The sequence below is a fragment of the Lissotriton helveticus genome, chromosome 3_1, assembly GCF_964261635.1.
Source record: "Lissotriton helveticus chromosome 3_1, aLisHel1.1, whole genome shotgun sequence".
Lineage (NCBI taxonomy): Eukaryota > Metazoa > Chordata > Amphibia > Caudata > Salamandridae > Lissotriton > Lissotriton helveticus.
The window spans coordinates 273,600,953-273,614,777 of record NC_136061.1 but is presented as its reverse complement, the minus strand read 5'-3'; the positions used below and the strand labels follow the sequence as shown (position 1 = coordinate 273,614,777).

At 44.6% G+C, this 13,825-nt stretch overlaps 1 protein-coding gene across 1 annotated transcript in view; it reads right to left on the bottom strand.

Moving 5' to 3' along the window:
- The window catches only part of CA4 (carbonic anhydrase 4), a 66,610-nt gene that overhangs the window by 12,258 nt on the left and 40,527 nt on the right, over positions 1-13,825 (bottom strand). The window contains exons 2-6 of the mRNA XM_078679801.1: positions 13,361-13,408; positions 12,027-12,191; positions 7,363-7,514; positions 5,152-5,229; positions 2,652-2,718 (exon numbers count right to left, since the gene is read on the bottom strand). Of these exons, the coding sequence (XP_078535927.1) occupies positions 2,652-2,718; positions 5,152-5,229; positions 7,363-7,514; positions 12,027-12,191; positions 13,361-13,408 (510 nt within the window). The remainder of the gene's footprint in view (positions 1-2,651; positions 2,719-5,151; positions 5,230-7,362; positions 7,515-12,026; positions 12,192-13,360; positions 13,409-13,825) is intronic.

Genomic DNA, 13,825 nt, shown 5'->3' with positions numbered 1-13,825 from the left:
AATCTATTCCACGCTACACCACTCTACTCTACACCACTCTAATACACCCCACCAACACCATCTATGCCACTCCATTTTGCTCAAAGCAACTTTGACACTCTATGCCACTCCACTCCATGAAACTTTACTCCACTTTGACACTCTATGAGCCTCTAGACTATGACACTCTACTCCACTCCACCCTCTTCCACTCCATGGCATTCTACTCCCTCCAAAACACTCCACAACTCTCTACGTCAGTCCACTCTACGCCAGCCCATGACACGCCACTTCACTCCACTATGCCACTCAGCTTTACTCTACACCACTCCACGACGTTCTATGCCACTACTTAATACTCCCCCTACTCCACAACACTCCAGGGCACTCTCCTTTACCCCACTAACTTTTAGCCATGCTTAACAGCAGCCACGCTGGTGAACAACATGGCTAAAACATATTGGCAAAGCCAACAACTCTTGAATTTGTGAGACCTATTGACTTTGCCAATGATTGTTTTGTCTGTCATTAGCCAAAACCTTTTGATTTTCGAAAATGTTAAATACAATACCTACCGGGACTTTCTTCCAGCCCTCTTAATATATTGGTCAGTCTTTGTATCATTCACATTTTCCTCTGCCCATTACAGCATACACTATGGGCATTGAGCCAACCCACTTGAGCCATTGGCTACCTTCGCTATTCTAACACAAGGAGCACATCTGCACACTAAGGGCCTAATTTACCCAAAAAATTATGCAGTGCGACGCCACAAGCCATTTTGTTGTGCCGAGCTGCGTAATTTTAAAGCTCAGGGGTGCGTCGTATTAACAATAATATGACACACCTGTGTGATTTCCCCTGTGCTGGCTCGCAATTGGCTGCCATGCGCCAGCACAGACAGCATTGCGTCATGTTGCAAGGGTGCCTGCATTGTGGGAAGGATTGTTTTTGTGGAGGAAGGGGCACCTTCCTGCACAAAAACAATAATTGATGGCATTTTCCTCTTTCTATGCATGCTGCAGAAGGCAGCACGCATAGAAAGAGAAATAAACGAGGAGAAAGGAAAGTATTTCTCCTCGTTGCGCCAGTCTGGGGAGGCATAGGATTCTGACGCATTTCCAAACCTTTATAAATCTGGGAATGCGTCAGGCTCCGTGGTTGTTTCGTGGGAGCACCCACAGCAACACCCAATGGAACGCCCCTTTCACTCAGAGTAATGCGTGAAAGAGGCCCATATTTACAGGGCCATGAAAAGTCACAGACTTTACGTGGCCTTGTAAATATGGGTAGGCACACTGCACCTGCGCTGTCCCAGTCAAAGAAAGTGAAGCGCAATGGCCTTGTAAATGAGGTCCAAAGATTTTCTTATCAGTGCTATAGACTGCTATGGCAATGTGTGTGTTTTAGAAAGCAAACACAAGTTTTGCTTTTAGCCACAGCCACAGTGAGATTTGTTATATTGATGGAGACTCACCAGCTTCCCCAACAATAAAGTTTTACAAGAACATGACGAAGCAAACAAGCATGGACAAAATCAAAATGATAGCAATCTGTGAAGCACCTATTCACTTTGCCACTGCTTATTTAATCTGAGAGTGTGGACCCACTTAAGTATTAGCCTCTGTACTTTTCTTCAAGTTATACAAGGATTTAATTGTCCAAGAAAACCTGTTCATCGACTTTTCTTTAAAAATAAAGGAATATCAAATCTTTATAGGAAGAGGCCTAAAAGACCCTCCCCAACCATTACAGCTTAATTCTTTCATGGTTTAATTGAATCTTGCAGAAAATGCTGTTATCATTCCTCAGAGGACTCTATGGGGCATATTATCAAGGGGTTTATTTCCGCTTTTTTGGCTTTAAAAGCCAAGAAAGCGGAGATAAAATTATCTCCCTATTACCTAGCTGTCGCTAACACCAGTTAGCGACAGCTAGTAGGAGATAGCGACCATCTTGGGCCCCACTTTGCATGTCAGTGATATTTATCACTAATGACATGCAAAGTGGGCGTGCCAAGATGTTAGCGACTGGAAACAGTCGCTAACATTGCTATCTCCTATTACCAACTTTTGGAGATATTCGCGCTAAGCGCGAATATCTCCAAAAGCTAACACCTGCCCTGAGCAGTTCTTAGCCATGTTATCCAATGGGAGGTGGATAACATGGCTAAGAGTATTAGCTCGGTAATGCATGAATATCGCTGACTTTTCAGCAATATTCATGCATTGCGGCCGTTTTTATCGCATTTGCGATAAACCTTGGTAATACCAAGGTTTATCTGCGATAAAAATCGCCGCAGCTCAGCGGTAAAATTTTGTCTCTAACCAAGCAATAGCGATAATTATCGCTATTGCTTGGTAATATGCCCCTCTATCTTTTTTTAGAGTTACGTAGCGCCAGTTTCGTTACACAAGAACACATTCATTCTTATTAGGCACGGGGAGATTTAGTGATTTGCCCAGAATCACAGGATGTTGAGCATCGTTGCCGAGACTCGAAGCCGGTTCCCCAGGTATGACGTCAACAGCTCTAGCCGTAAGGCTACATCTTCTCTCCGCTTACATTCTGTCGCTTTCCTCTTTGCTGGTGAAACAATCCATAACAGGACTGGAGTTTATCAGAATGAAGTACTTCAATAATTAAATAAACCTGGAACTCAAAGGATTTACCTTCATGTGGAATATCATTCAGTGCATTAATCAAGGGCTCGTACTTCTCATTATCGTTCTCAGCTTTCTGAAAAAACAAAACAAACGTGGTTTTATTGACGTCATACCAGCCTGCTGCCAACACTGGGCACTTACAAAGACATTTACACAGAGAATTAACCATTAGGCTCTGATTGTGAATGGACTGGTATTTAGTAGTGATAATACTGCACTCAGCATTACTGATACCAAAGGTATTGGTGCTACCTGGTCCAGGTACAATCATGGGATCACAGGTAAAACCTCGTAAGTCCATATGGAATGAGGGATCACATGCAGAAATCCGTGTTACCACACTGATTTCGGCATTTAAACTCATCATTCCAGCCACATTTACAGTGGCGGCTCCTCCGCTAAGGTTGAGAAGCGTCGCCCCACTTAACAAAAGGAAAAATAAAATGATAACTATTGCTATCATTTTATTTTTCCTATATACTTTAGTGGCTATCGGGCGGGGCGGGGCTGACGGAGTAGGGAGAGGAGTGGTTTTCACTCCTGAAGTGCGCACAACTGCTTGGCCAGCGGTCTCGGGCCGCCCAAGCAGTCCTGCGCACTCCGCTTGTCCCCCACCATGTCCGACAGCTTGGTGAGAAACATGCAGAGCCTCCCAGTCCCCGTCTGAGCGCCTGACCAATCACAACGCTGCATTGCAGCGTTGTAATGCAGCGTTGTGTTTGGCTATGGGGAATGTGGGTGCTTCAAGCATCTCAGTTGTGAAACCTATTGGCTTTACCAATTAATTTTGTATTTTGGTAGATGCTGTTGCGCATACACACAAATCTGCAGCAGCCAGTTTTAGTTTGGTTTAAAAAAATAAAATGCATCAAAAGATGACCACTGTGTGTGAGCATGCATCCATGCTAGCTGTCTTCAAAATCATTTTATTTAATGTTTACAAATCTTGTTCAAAGATGGCTGCTGCGAATGCATGCACTTCCGTGAGGGCCATCCTCGAATGGGATTGGTAAAAATAAACCAATATATAGTGAAAGATGCCTGTCATAGATGTGTATACATGCACGCATGCAGGCGGACATGTTGAAATGGTTAAAAGCTTATTTTAAGATAGCCATGCACCGAAAACATTGCCAGCGCCCAAAAAATGAAAACGGATGATGAGCAGGAAGCAGGACAGGTGGGGATACAAGGCGTAAGGGCTGAATAAGAGAGGGAGGGAGTGAAAACAAGAGGTGGAAAGAAAAACAGGGAGAGAGGGAAGTGCAAAATTGTCTGTCACATGCACTTTAAGGCTAATTACAACATCAGCAGTGGAAGCATGCTTCAACCAATCGAGACACTATGAGGAAGAAATAGCGAGGTAAGTCACTGAATCAGAAGCAGGGAGGTCAGAAAGACAACAAAGCCATCAAATCATGAGCAAGGGGTTCCATGTATGTGTCATGTATTGGAAACAATAGGTCATGTCAACCTCTAAAGCTGACTGTAGCCAAGACCTACAACATAATGTGGATAGTTTGGGGTCCATGTACTATGCCTTTAAGGCAGGGCAAAAGTGATACAAAATTAAGTGGATGGTTTTTCACAGAAGCACCGAAATGTAACCCTTGCAGAGACCTTGAGTATAAAGCTAGTGCCCCCTCTACCTGAAGGCTACACACAGGCGCAGCACAACCACCTGAGCAATGTATGCTTCCCACTGACCACTAAGAGTTTTGGCCTGTGTAGCCTTCTGTATCAAGAGCTGCTTTCTCGTTCAGAAATATTAAGTAGTGAAGAAAATATTTCACCAGCCACAGATTTCTACGCTATGTCAGGTCACCTGCACTCTACCCACATATATTAGTATGTCTGGCCATTGATCACATTTAAATAAATGCTTGTAACAAAAAAAGACATCAAATACCATATGTTTTGACTATCAGCACATTACCAATTCTCTTGCACCTGGAAAACTACATTACGACTACACTGTTGTGTAAAGGTAACTTACATGAAAACAAGTAAAGCTGGTAGACAGATATGGGGCGATTCTTTTTGATTTAGTGTTAAGGCATTTTTTTTTTTACATCTGCGTTTTACAGCACATTTTGTAAGTTCAAAACTCGATGAAATATTAATCCCTGTCCACCTAGCAATACTGCTCATGCAATGTAAAAGCTCCGCAGCCTGATGTTATTGAAAATTATGCCAGCAGCCGGTGTGTGTCCCTTGACCTGAGGGTTTACTTTGTCCATTGGGACAAAAGTAAGACTACACTAACCAACTATTTGAGCAAACGTGTTGCAACAATTATGGAATTCACATTAACAGAGAATAAAGTCTATTCAGTGTTTAAACTTAAAGTATAATTCATCGCCTGTTATGACAATCAATTTGCAGTCAGAGTTCACATACATGTTTGTGTTGATAATGATCAACATTTTGGATAATAGTATAATTCAGGGACAAGTGTTTTTTCCTATGCATCTGAAGTTCTCTACAACATATCTGAAAGACTTACTTCAAAAACGAATCCTAACACTGCAAGTTCCTTCTCATTTGCAGCAGCAGTGCCATTTATTTTATGGACAATGTGAAGCTATAAGAAAATGCATACATAGTTAGTGAATTAATAAATCTCTCTTTTTTGCTATGTTTATTCAATTATGTATAAACAAACCACCTCTTGTGGAGTGGCAAAAGCACAAAGTTTTACTCAATACAATTGTTCACATAAGTATTTCCCACAAATATGCTTCATAACAACCAACAAACTGATATACAATATGGCGCCGCGGCCAGGGCGACTGACGCTGGAATCTGGGGACCACGGTTCGATCCCCGGCTCCGGCAGCAGGTTAGCCCAGCACCATGTGACTCTGGGCAATAGCTCGCTTAATCTTCCCACGGCCCCCAGCGCCTAGAGACCCTTACGGGTGATTGTGCGCTTAAAAAAAAAAAACATACAACATACATGTGCTCCAATATTTCTCTGGTCAAAGTTTTTGAGTTTTATCTCTATAAGCCCCTGCACGAGTCAGTGCTAGAAACTGTCCAAACACTCACTTTAACTTTTAATCTCAAACATAAAGTAGTCTATATTGTCATCATTTTATAAATTATCCTCTGAGTTCTAGATTAGAAAATGAGTAGGCACAACTGGGTTCCTGGGTTTCATGGGCGAAAGTTGAAGAAAAATTAACAGGTTGAAAATAAATTGGCTCTCATTACAAGTTGTAAGGAATAGGGTGGGATACTCACCACACCGCACCTAAATTCCCCCCACCATATTAGGATGGCGGGGGGGACAGCGGCGGACGTAAAGACCGTCCGCCGCTTTTCCGCCCGGTCGCCTTGCGACCGGGGCTGAAAAGGTTTAATATGGTGGCGGTGTCTAATAGACACCGCCAGCCATATTATGATGGGCTGCTTTAGATGCCTTTCCGCGGCGGCGATGCCGCCACGGAAAGGCATGCGATCTTCACTCTGGGGGGTCCCTGCGGGCCCCCAGAGTGAAGGAGAGGTGGGGGGTGCACACGAGGGGGTACCTGTGGTACCCCCCTGAATTTGCATAGACAAAGCGGCAGGCACCGCGCGGTGCCTGCCGCTTTGTCTATGCAAATGCATTAATGCATTTTTAGCATTGTGGCGGGTGGTGCTGAGAGCACCGCCCGCCATAATGCTAAAAATGCAGGATGTGCCCGCCACAGTGGCGGGCACATCCTAATACCCCCCACGGGATCCCCACCCTTATGGCAGGCGGTCCCAAACCCCAGTAGGATGACGGGCCATCCTAATAGGCCCCTTAGTATTTGTACTGTGCAGTGTAGCACACATGCGAAGTTGGAACAATGTTGAGAAAAATAAACTTTTACTTTGCGCCTGCCTCAAGGAGGTTCATTTTGTGCTGCAAGGCCCAGTCTAAAACTGTTAGTAGATAGAGCTTTGCATGAAAAACCATGGATGGTCACATGGGAATCCCATGTAATGCTCCCTTGTTGCAAAGTAATGAAAAGCACTACTTTGGTTACGTTTATACAACTTTCTAGTGAAAAACAAGTTTTGACCTGGGAAGTTAATAGTTTATCTACACTTTGCTCTGGTTTGTGTAAATGTTGTCACACAACCATTTTAGATAGTCACTCGGTTGGCAGGGCATTTAAAGACTGAACACCGTACTGAAGTTGTAGAGCCCACCCGGTTTTTAGCATCTCGCCGGGTGAGAATCCTATGATGAAGCATGCCATCAGGGCCGGACTGGGAACCAAAACCGGCCCTGGCAAAGCGCTCGGCCGCCTCCCTCCCCTCCCCCCAGGGGGTTTTGGGGGTGCCGCCGAGCTCTTTGCCGGGGCCGGTTTTCTGCCGATTTTGTTACAGGGACGATTTTGCAGCTATGCTGCAAAAACGGCCCTGTAACAAAAACGGCCCCCAGGGGCCCAAAACCGGCCCCCACCCTTGTGGCACACCGGGGGATTGCCCGGTGCCCGCTACAGCCAGTCTGGCCCTGCATGCCATAAGACTAGCATGTGGGTAAGGGTTCATTTAAGAACTGTTTCACTTTTTTCATCTCTATTGAATGGATAGGGAATAGGTATTGTATGAATTTTGTTAGGTTCAGACCGCCTTGTTGCTTTGATTATAAGCTGGTGAAGCTGAGGTTCTTATAGCCAGTACAACATTTCTCCCTCCCTCTTTAGTGAGAAGTATCATAGAGAATACACATGACAAGCACCTCTGCTGGGTATCTCCTGCTGTCAATCAAATGTTCTGATCCCCCTTTTTCCTTGGTACCCCAGTGCAGATGAAACTGGACAGTTCTGTACAACTTGGGGAGGCCGCCACCTGAAATGTTCATGTTCATGTTCTCGATGAAGTCAACCTGAACTAAAGACAAAAAGAGACAAACATATAATTGATCATTGAGTTTATTAAAAAGAAAAAGAAAAACACGCACATTTTTTGACCAAGTCTAGTGGCCTTATGACTTTAAACTCAGTGCTTTAATTAGTTGCATTATATGTAAGAATTAAAGGTCACACATCCTTACATTTCAAACTGTGTTTTTCTTAACATATTGCACAAAACATATATTGTCTTATTTACAAGCCCCTTGTGCTGACGGTAAGTCACTTTTTCCCATATTAAAAGTAAAGAACCGGTAGCGCAAGGGGTTTGTAAATAAGCTCCTTCCTGCACATAAACAATAATGCTTGGCATTTTGTTGTTTTTATGTAGACTGCACAATGCAGCACACATAGAAACTGCAAAAACTAGGAGAAATAAAGCATTTCTCCTCCTTGCACCAGGGTAAGACCAGGGTGTTTTTGCTCTCACTGGGGAGAAGGTAGGTGAGACCACCAACTTACATTCCACCACCACACTCAGGGGCACATTAGTATGGCGGGCGGACTTTGTCTGCCGCCATACCAGTGGGGAATGGGACTGCCCGCAATGCTAGCGTCTGTCCCGCACACCCCATTAGGATGCGCCCGCCACACTTGCGGGCGCATCCCGCATTTTTAACATTGCCAGCACCGCCCTGCCGCAATGCTAAAATGCATGTTGTGCTTTTCAAAGCACAACGTGACAGGCACCGCGCGGTGCCAGCTACGTTGTTCTTGAAAGGCAGGGGGTACCATAGGTACCCCCCCATGTGCACCCCCCATGCCCCCGGAGTCCATGGGGGCACGCAACGGGCTCCCAAGAAGACTCTGCATGCCTTTACGTGGCGGCAATGCCGCCACGGAAAGGCATTCAAAAATGCACATTCTAATATGGCTGGCGGTGTCTTTCCTCCTTTTCCGCCCGGTCGACATGTCGACCGAGCAGAAATGCGGCTGATGGTCTTTCTGTCCGCCGCGGACCCCCAGCCATTGTAATATGGCGGGGGTCTTTTCTACAGGGATGGCGTGCGGATTGCCCCCGCTGGGCCGGCGGTGGCTACCGCCGGCCCAGCGGGGGCAATCCGCCCGCCATCCTAATGGGGCCCTCAGTGTCTCTGGAGACAATGAGCAAGCGAGCTCTTGCCTTAGTGATGTCATAACCAGTGTGGTTAACCACTGTTGTGCTGCCACCGCAGGCGAATAACCAGTATCTGATCCAGTTCTTGATGATAAAGGTTTCCTGTGGAAGTCATACATTACCAATCAATCCTCCATTTTCCTGGATTTGATGTCAAGTCAATGTGTAGTTTACGTAGCTACATCCCGAATATCTACTTACTCAAAAATCCGTGAAGCGCTTAGGCCTCACAAGGTGTATGGAAGCGCTATACTTCTATAATAATACTGGCATGATAGATCTTTGGTCTGAGTTGGTGTTAAGCAGCCTTTTTCCGACAAAAGGGCCAGATTGACGAGACCTCGTGAAATGGCCTCTTCCTCTCGACTTGTAAACAAATGAGACAATCTTTTTTTAAGTTTTTAACCAGGTTTTTTTTGTACATTTCTGCTTTCAAGCAACTGTTTGAATCTTCCATTGTCTTTGAGTGTATTTATAACTCTTGAGTGTCGAGCAGAGGTCAACACAAAACAAACGTTTTTATCAGAGCTTTCAATTTCTTGTAACGCACATCCTTTGTGGGTCAGCATAGAGGGAGACTTCATTCTGGCCTTATTTATTTTGCTATGCTGGATTTGGGCGAAAAGCAGCATGTCTGGCGTTTCCCTGCTGGTGTCTGTTCTCTGAAGCATATCTTAACCTAAGTATATTTTTCCGCTGCACAGCTGGAGTCAAGACCCAGTCAGAACGTTCACACGCACGCTCGGTGGTGAGACCACTGCTAAAAGAAGAGATGGTTCATTCAATCCTTATAAGCAGTTTACAGGGATAGTAATATATCTTTTATCCAAGAAAAGCTAATCCTTTGTTAAAAACGGTACAGAATGGTTTGCCTTATTTTATCTCTTTACTTGATCGGAAACGGAAATAATCGATGCTTTCCCTCCAATTCTTACGCAGTGGATACAGCAAAAATAGTTCAAAATCATTAGGCACCAGTTTTTACTCTGATGCAAAACTTTACTGCGAGGCAAATCCTGTTTGACCAATTTCACATCACATATGTAGCAAAAATGGAGTAAATTGATTTTGTTACCCCTTTTGCACCTCATAAAACGTTTATTTAAATGATTAAATGAGTAATTGAGTTCTTATCTGCGGAACTGTGTGACACGTATTTAATCTGGTTCAATCACTTTACACCGTGTGTGACCCTTAGAGAATCATCACTTCCACTTTTAAAGCTTCGGGTCCCTTACTCCATTTTCCTAAATAAGGAGTTCTAACAACTAAGATAAGCCACAACATGATGCAATAAAATAAAATAATATATTGGGACTGCAGGTCAGAGTCTAAAAGTAGTACAGAAATGCGTCAGGATCATTTAAGGAATTAGTCGCACCACAAATCTGATTAATTTAGGCTAGAGTGAAAAAGCACCCAAGGAGTGATCGAAAATGTTGTGAAATATGGTGCCTTGAACCCCATGGCATATACACTAAAGCTGACAAACACCTCCTAAAAGCCACACTGTGTTTCAGCAGAGAAAAAGGAACTTTAGAGGGGTCTGCTCTACAAACTTTACAGAGCCATCTACTGCAAAGGCCCATTGTAAGATATTCATAGATGACAACTCGCAGCTCTATTGTCACCTTGGCTTTCTGTCCCTCCATACAAAAAGGAACGCATCGGTGGAACCTCCTTCTTGGTACAGGCAGCAAAGCTCTGGAACTCTTGCTCATCAATGACACATGCAAGAACACTTAGGGGCCCATTAGGATGGCGGGCGGACGGGACCGCCCCCCTGTGGTGCGGGGTCCCGCCCCGACGATTAGGATGCCACAGCCACTGTGGCAGTGGCATCCTCCATTCCCAGCATTGTGGCGGTTGGTGCTCACAGCACCGCCCGCCACAATTCTGGAAATGCACTGCGTGCATTGTCATGCACAAGATGACAGGCACCGTGAGGTGCCTGTCACCCTGTCCATGAAAATGCAGGGGGGTACCATAGGTACCCCCCATGCACACCGTCCACCCCCCCCAGAGTCCCTGGGGGCCCGCAACGGGCCCCAGTAAGGAAACTCCGCATGCCTTTCCGTGGCGGCATAAAAGCTTGTTTCCGCCCCCATCCTAATATGGCTGGCGGTGTCTAGCAGACACTGTTACCATATTAAACCCGCGAAAAGGGTTTAATATGGTCTTCCCGTCCTCCGCGGTACCCCCGCCATACTAATGTGGCGGGGTAAATGGGTGGCGGGCGGGGACGGACGTAGGGCGGATCGCCACCGCCATGACGTGAAGATGAAGGGCCACACAACTACCAGAACTGCTTACCATCCCAAGGAAGGCATAGGTGGCACATACACAAGGATCATTCCACATGAAACTAGAACCAGACCCGAGGATGCTAGGCACAGACAGGTGTGCACCTATCTCTCACTTGCCTCGTTGCCAGTCCACAACTAATGCAAGTCCCTTCATCAGGCGTGTGTAATGATAAAAGAGCAATATACTTGTTTCTGTAATGGATCACTGTTAGGTGGCCCTATGTGCCTACGTTAGCGCCTAAACCAGGGGGATGCTCTTTATTTGCCACTACAGAAAAACAAGGGGCATAAAACTGTAATAAAATTTAAAAAAGATCTGCAGAGACGTACACTGCATGATTAATAAAGGGAGTTGGAGACATGCTCTAAAATATATGCATGACGTAATTTTAATGAACTATGGGTTATGTATGAAGCTATTTGGACATATGATATATAACAATTCACACTTACATATAACTTGTTTTTGTATGGCAATAAGTCGATCAACTGCATGCTCCTGCTTTGTTATGTACACATACATGTTGTAGAGATGTTTCTTTTATTTCGTTTTTTTCAGTCAGTCCCTCTGTCCTTTGAAGCAGTTTGATTAGTGTGGATTCGCTTGAGAACATATTTTGTAACTATTTTACATATTTTATCATTCTCCCTCTTCAGTGTATATGAAAGAAATGTTCTGGATGTCAAGTAGGGAGAGTTGACTTCTAGTGTTCAGCCTCTCTGGAGGTACTCCCCTGATCATGGAAGAGAGCCATGAGGAGGTAAAGTGATATTCTCAGCATCACACAAAGTTGTCCAGTGAGGAAGCTGGGGTGATAGCTCAGATCATCTAGAACCACCGTCAGCAGGTAGCTCATGAGAACCCACCCACTCCGTGGACGCAGAAACGTGGATGGTTTTTCATTTCCATGAATAATGTAGGGACGATCAAATGACAGTAAGGTTTGGTTTGTAGACCACAGTCAGTTAGTCAGTTATGAGGTAAGGAAATTAACTCTATGTTCAATATCATCCTCTCACATGATTCAACATCACTATAAAAATGGAAATACAGACATGATGAACATACCAGAATGGCCATTATTTGTTATCGACAATAAATGCAGGCGGTTGTACCCCTTAAAGGTAAAGGGGGTCAACGTTGCCATGAACTTTGTGTCTTTGGTGATGATGTTGATAGGTGATTGGCTCTTTTCTCCACATTCTCCGTATAATTCTTTCCACTGCTTGGGTTCTAGGTAAAGACAAAAACAATAGGTTTGCAAATAGTTCTCTGTTCGTTCGGTCTGTGCTCCTGAGTGACCACCTCACTCCATGTCATCATGGACAGTGTTTCCAGTCCTGACCTTTTCACCGCAAATCACTGCTATGAGGTGCGTAGGTCTAATTTTTCACTGCAAGCACATTAAGACTACAGCATCTAGAATACATGCCACATAACAGCTCAAGACTGGTACATAGGAGCTCAGGTCTGTAATGACATGGCAGGAGGTGGTCACCCTAACGTGCCACGTCCCACATTCACAGAGCATACCAACACTACTGGTGACCTATTTGGAGGCTCATGCAAGACACATTTTGCGTGACAGCAGATTTTGTATACATTTTGGCCGTAATCGGAGAACAATTTTACTCAGCTTTAGCTTAACATGCAACTATTTATCCCTCTCTTCACTTTTGTTTTTAAGACCGTTCCACCAATTATTTTCATAGTTTTAATAAAACATTGAGCCAGGTTCACAAAAGGTGCTGCCGTGGGCATGTATTATATATCCCGCACATCTGCGATTATGAATTGGGCAATTGTGAAAGAACCGTGCCTGGGGTATTAAAGGGCTGGCTAAGGGTAGCAGCTTCTGCCCGCCCTATTAGAAGCTAATGCCTCTGATAGGCTGGAGGACCAGGTGACGTGGCAAGTAAAGCTGGTGCATCCGCCTGACTGGAAACCTTCCATCTCTCAATAGGTCAGTCTATCTACTGCGCATTCATGTCACCAACCCCAAATCTGCCAAGAGCAATCAAAAGGTTGTCAACACCTAGACCCGCATAGACCAAGTCCTTGACGTGATGCACTTCACCCAGGATCTGGAACCACATCCCCAGAACATCAGAAATGTTCATCCTCCCTGGAGTTTAGCCAGAACCTCAAGACCCTCCTTCTCAGAGAACATTACCACCATACACAATGGATGGAACTCTACCTCCACCGACTCAGCTGTCTCTTGTAAACAAGCATGAACAGTACCTGTGGTCTGCACTATAAACATAAACATACATACATGCCCACCACAAAAAGACACAATAGAAGCATCAAGCTGGGTCTGCTCTGATTGCTAGAAGTAAGCCTATAGATGTGCTTGCCACCGACAGAATTCAGGACAGGATTATATTGTCGACAGTTACCTTTGCAAACGTTGTTAGAGTTTTTTTGGGATCCATAACACCAGTGAGCTGAAAATGGAGACAAAAGTAATATCTTGTGAGTACAGTACAGACTTAGGAGAAATACATTTGCTAAACATGTTATGCCAAAAATAGCCATTGCATTGCATATCCACATATTGATATGGATTAAATTAGACATGCTCTGACTGTCCTATTCTGCCGTATTATTCTGATCTTCCAATCATTCAATTGTAATGGCTTTATTGCATAGCTGCCAAGTTCCCCAAAGCCGTGCATGGCTAGTTGTAGCAGCTTGTGTTTTTTTCTTTGCATTGTGGGACATGGAGTCCGGGTTGTGCCGTGGGGAAAAAAAGAGTAAAAGTTCCAGAATGCAATGGAATAAAAAAAACTGACCCCAAGCAGCGAGTAATGCATGGACATGGGGAACTTGGCAACACTGTTATTGTTAAGAACAATTTTTAT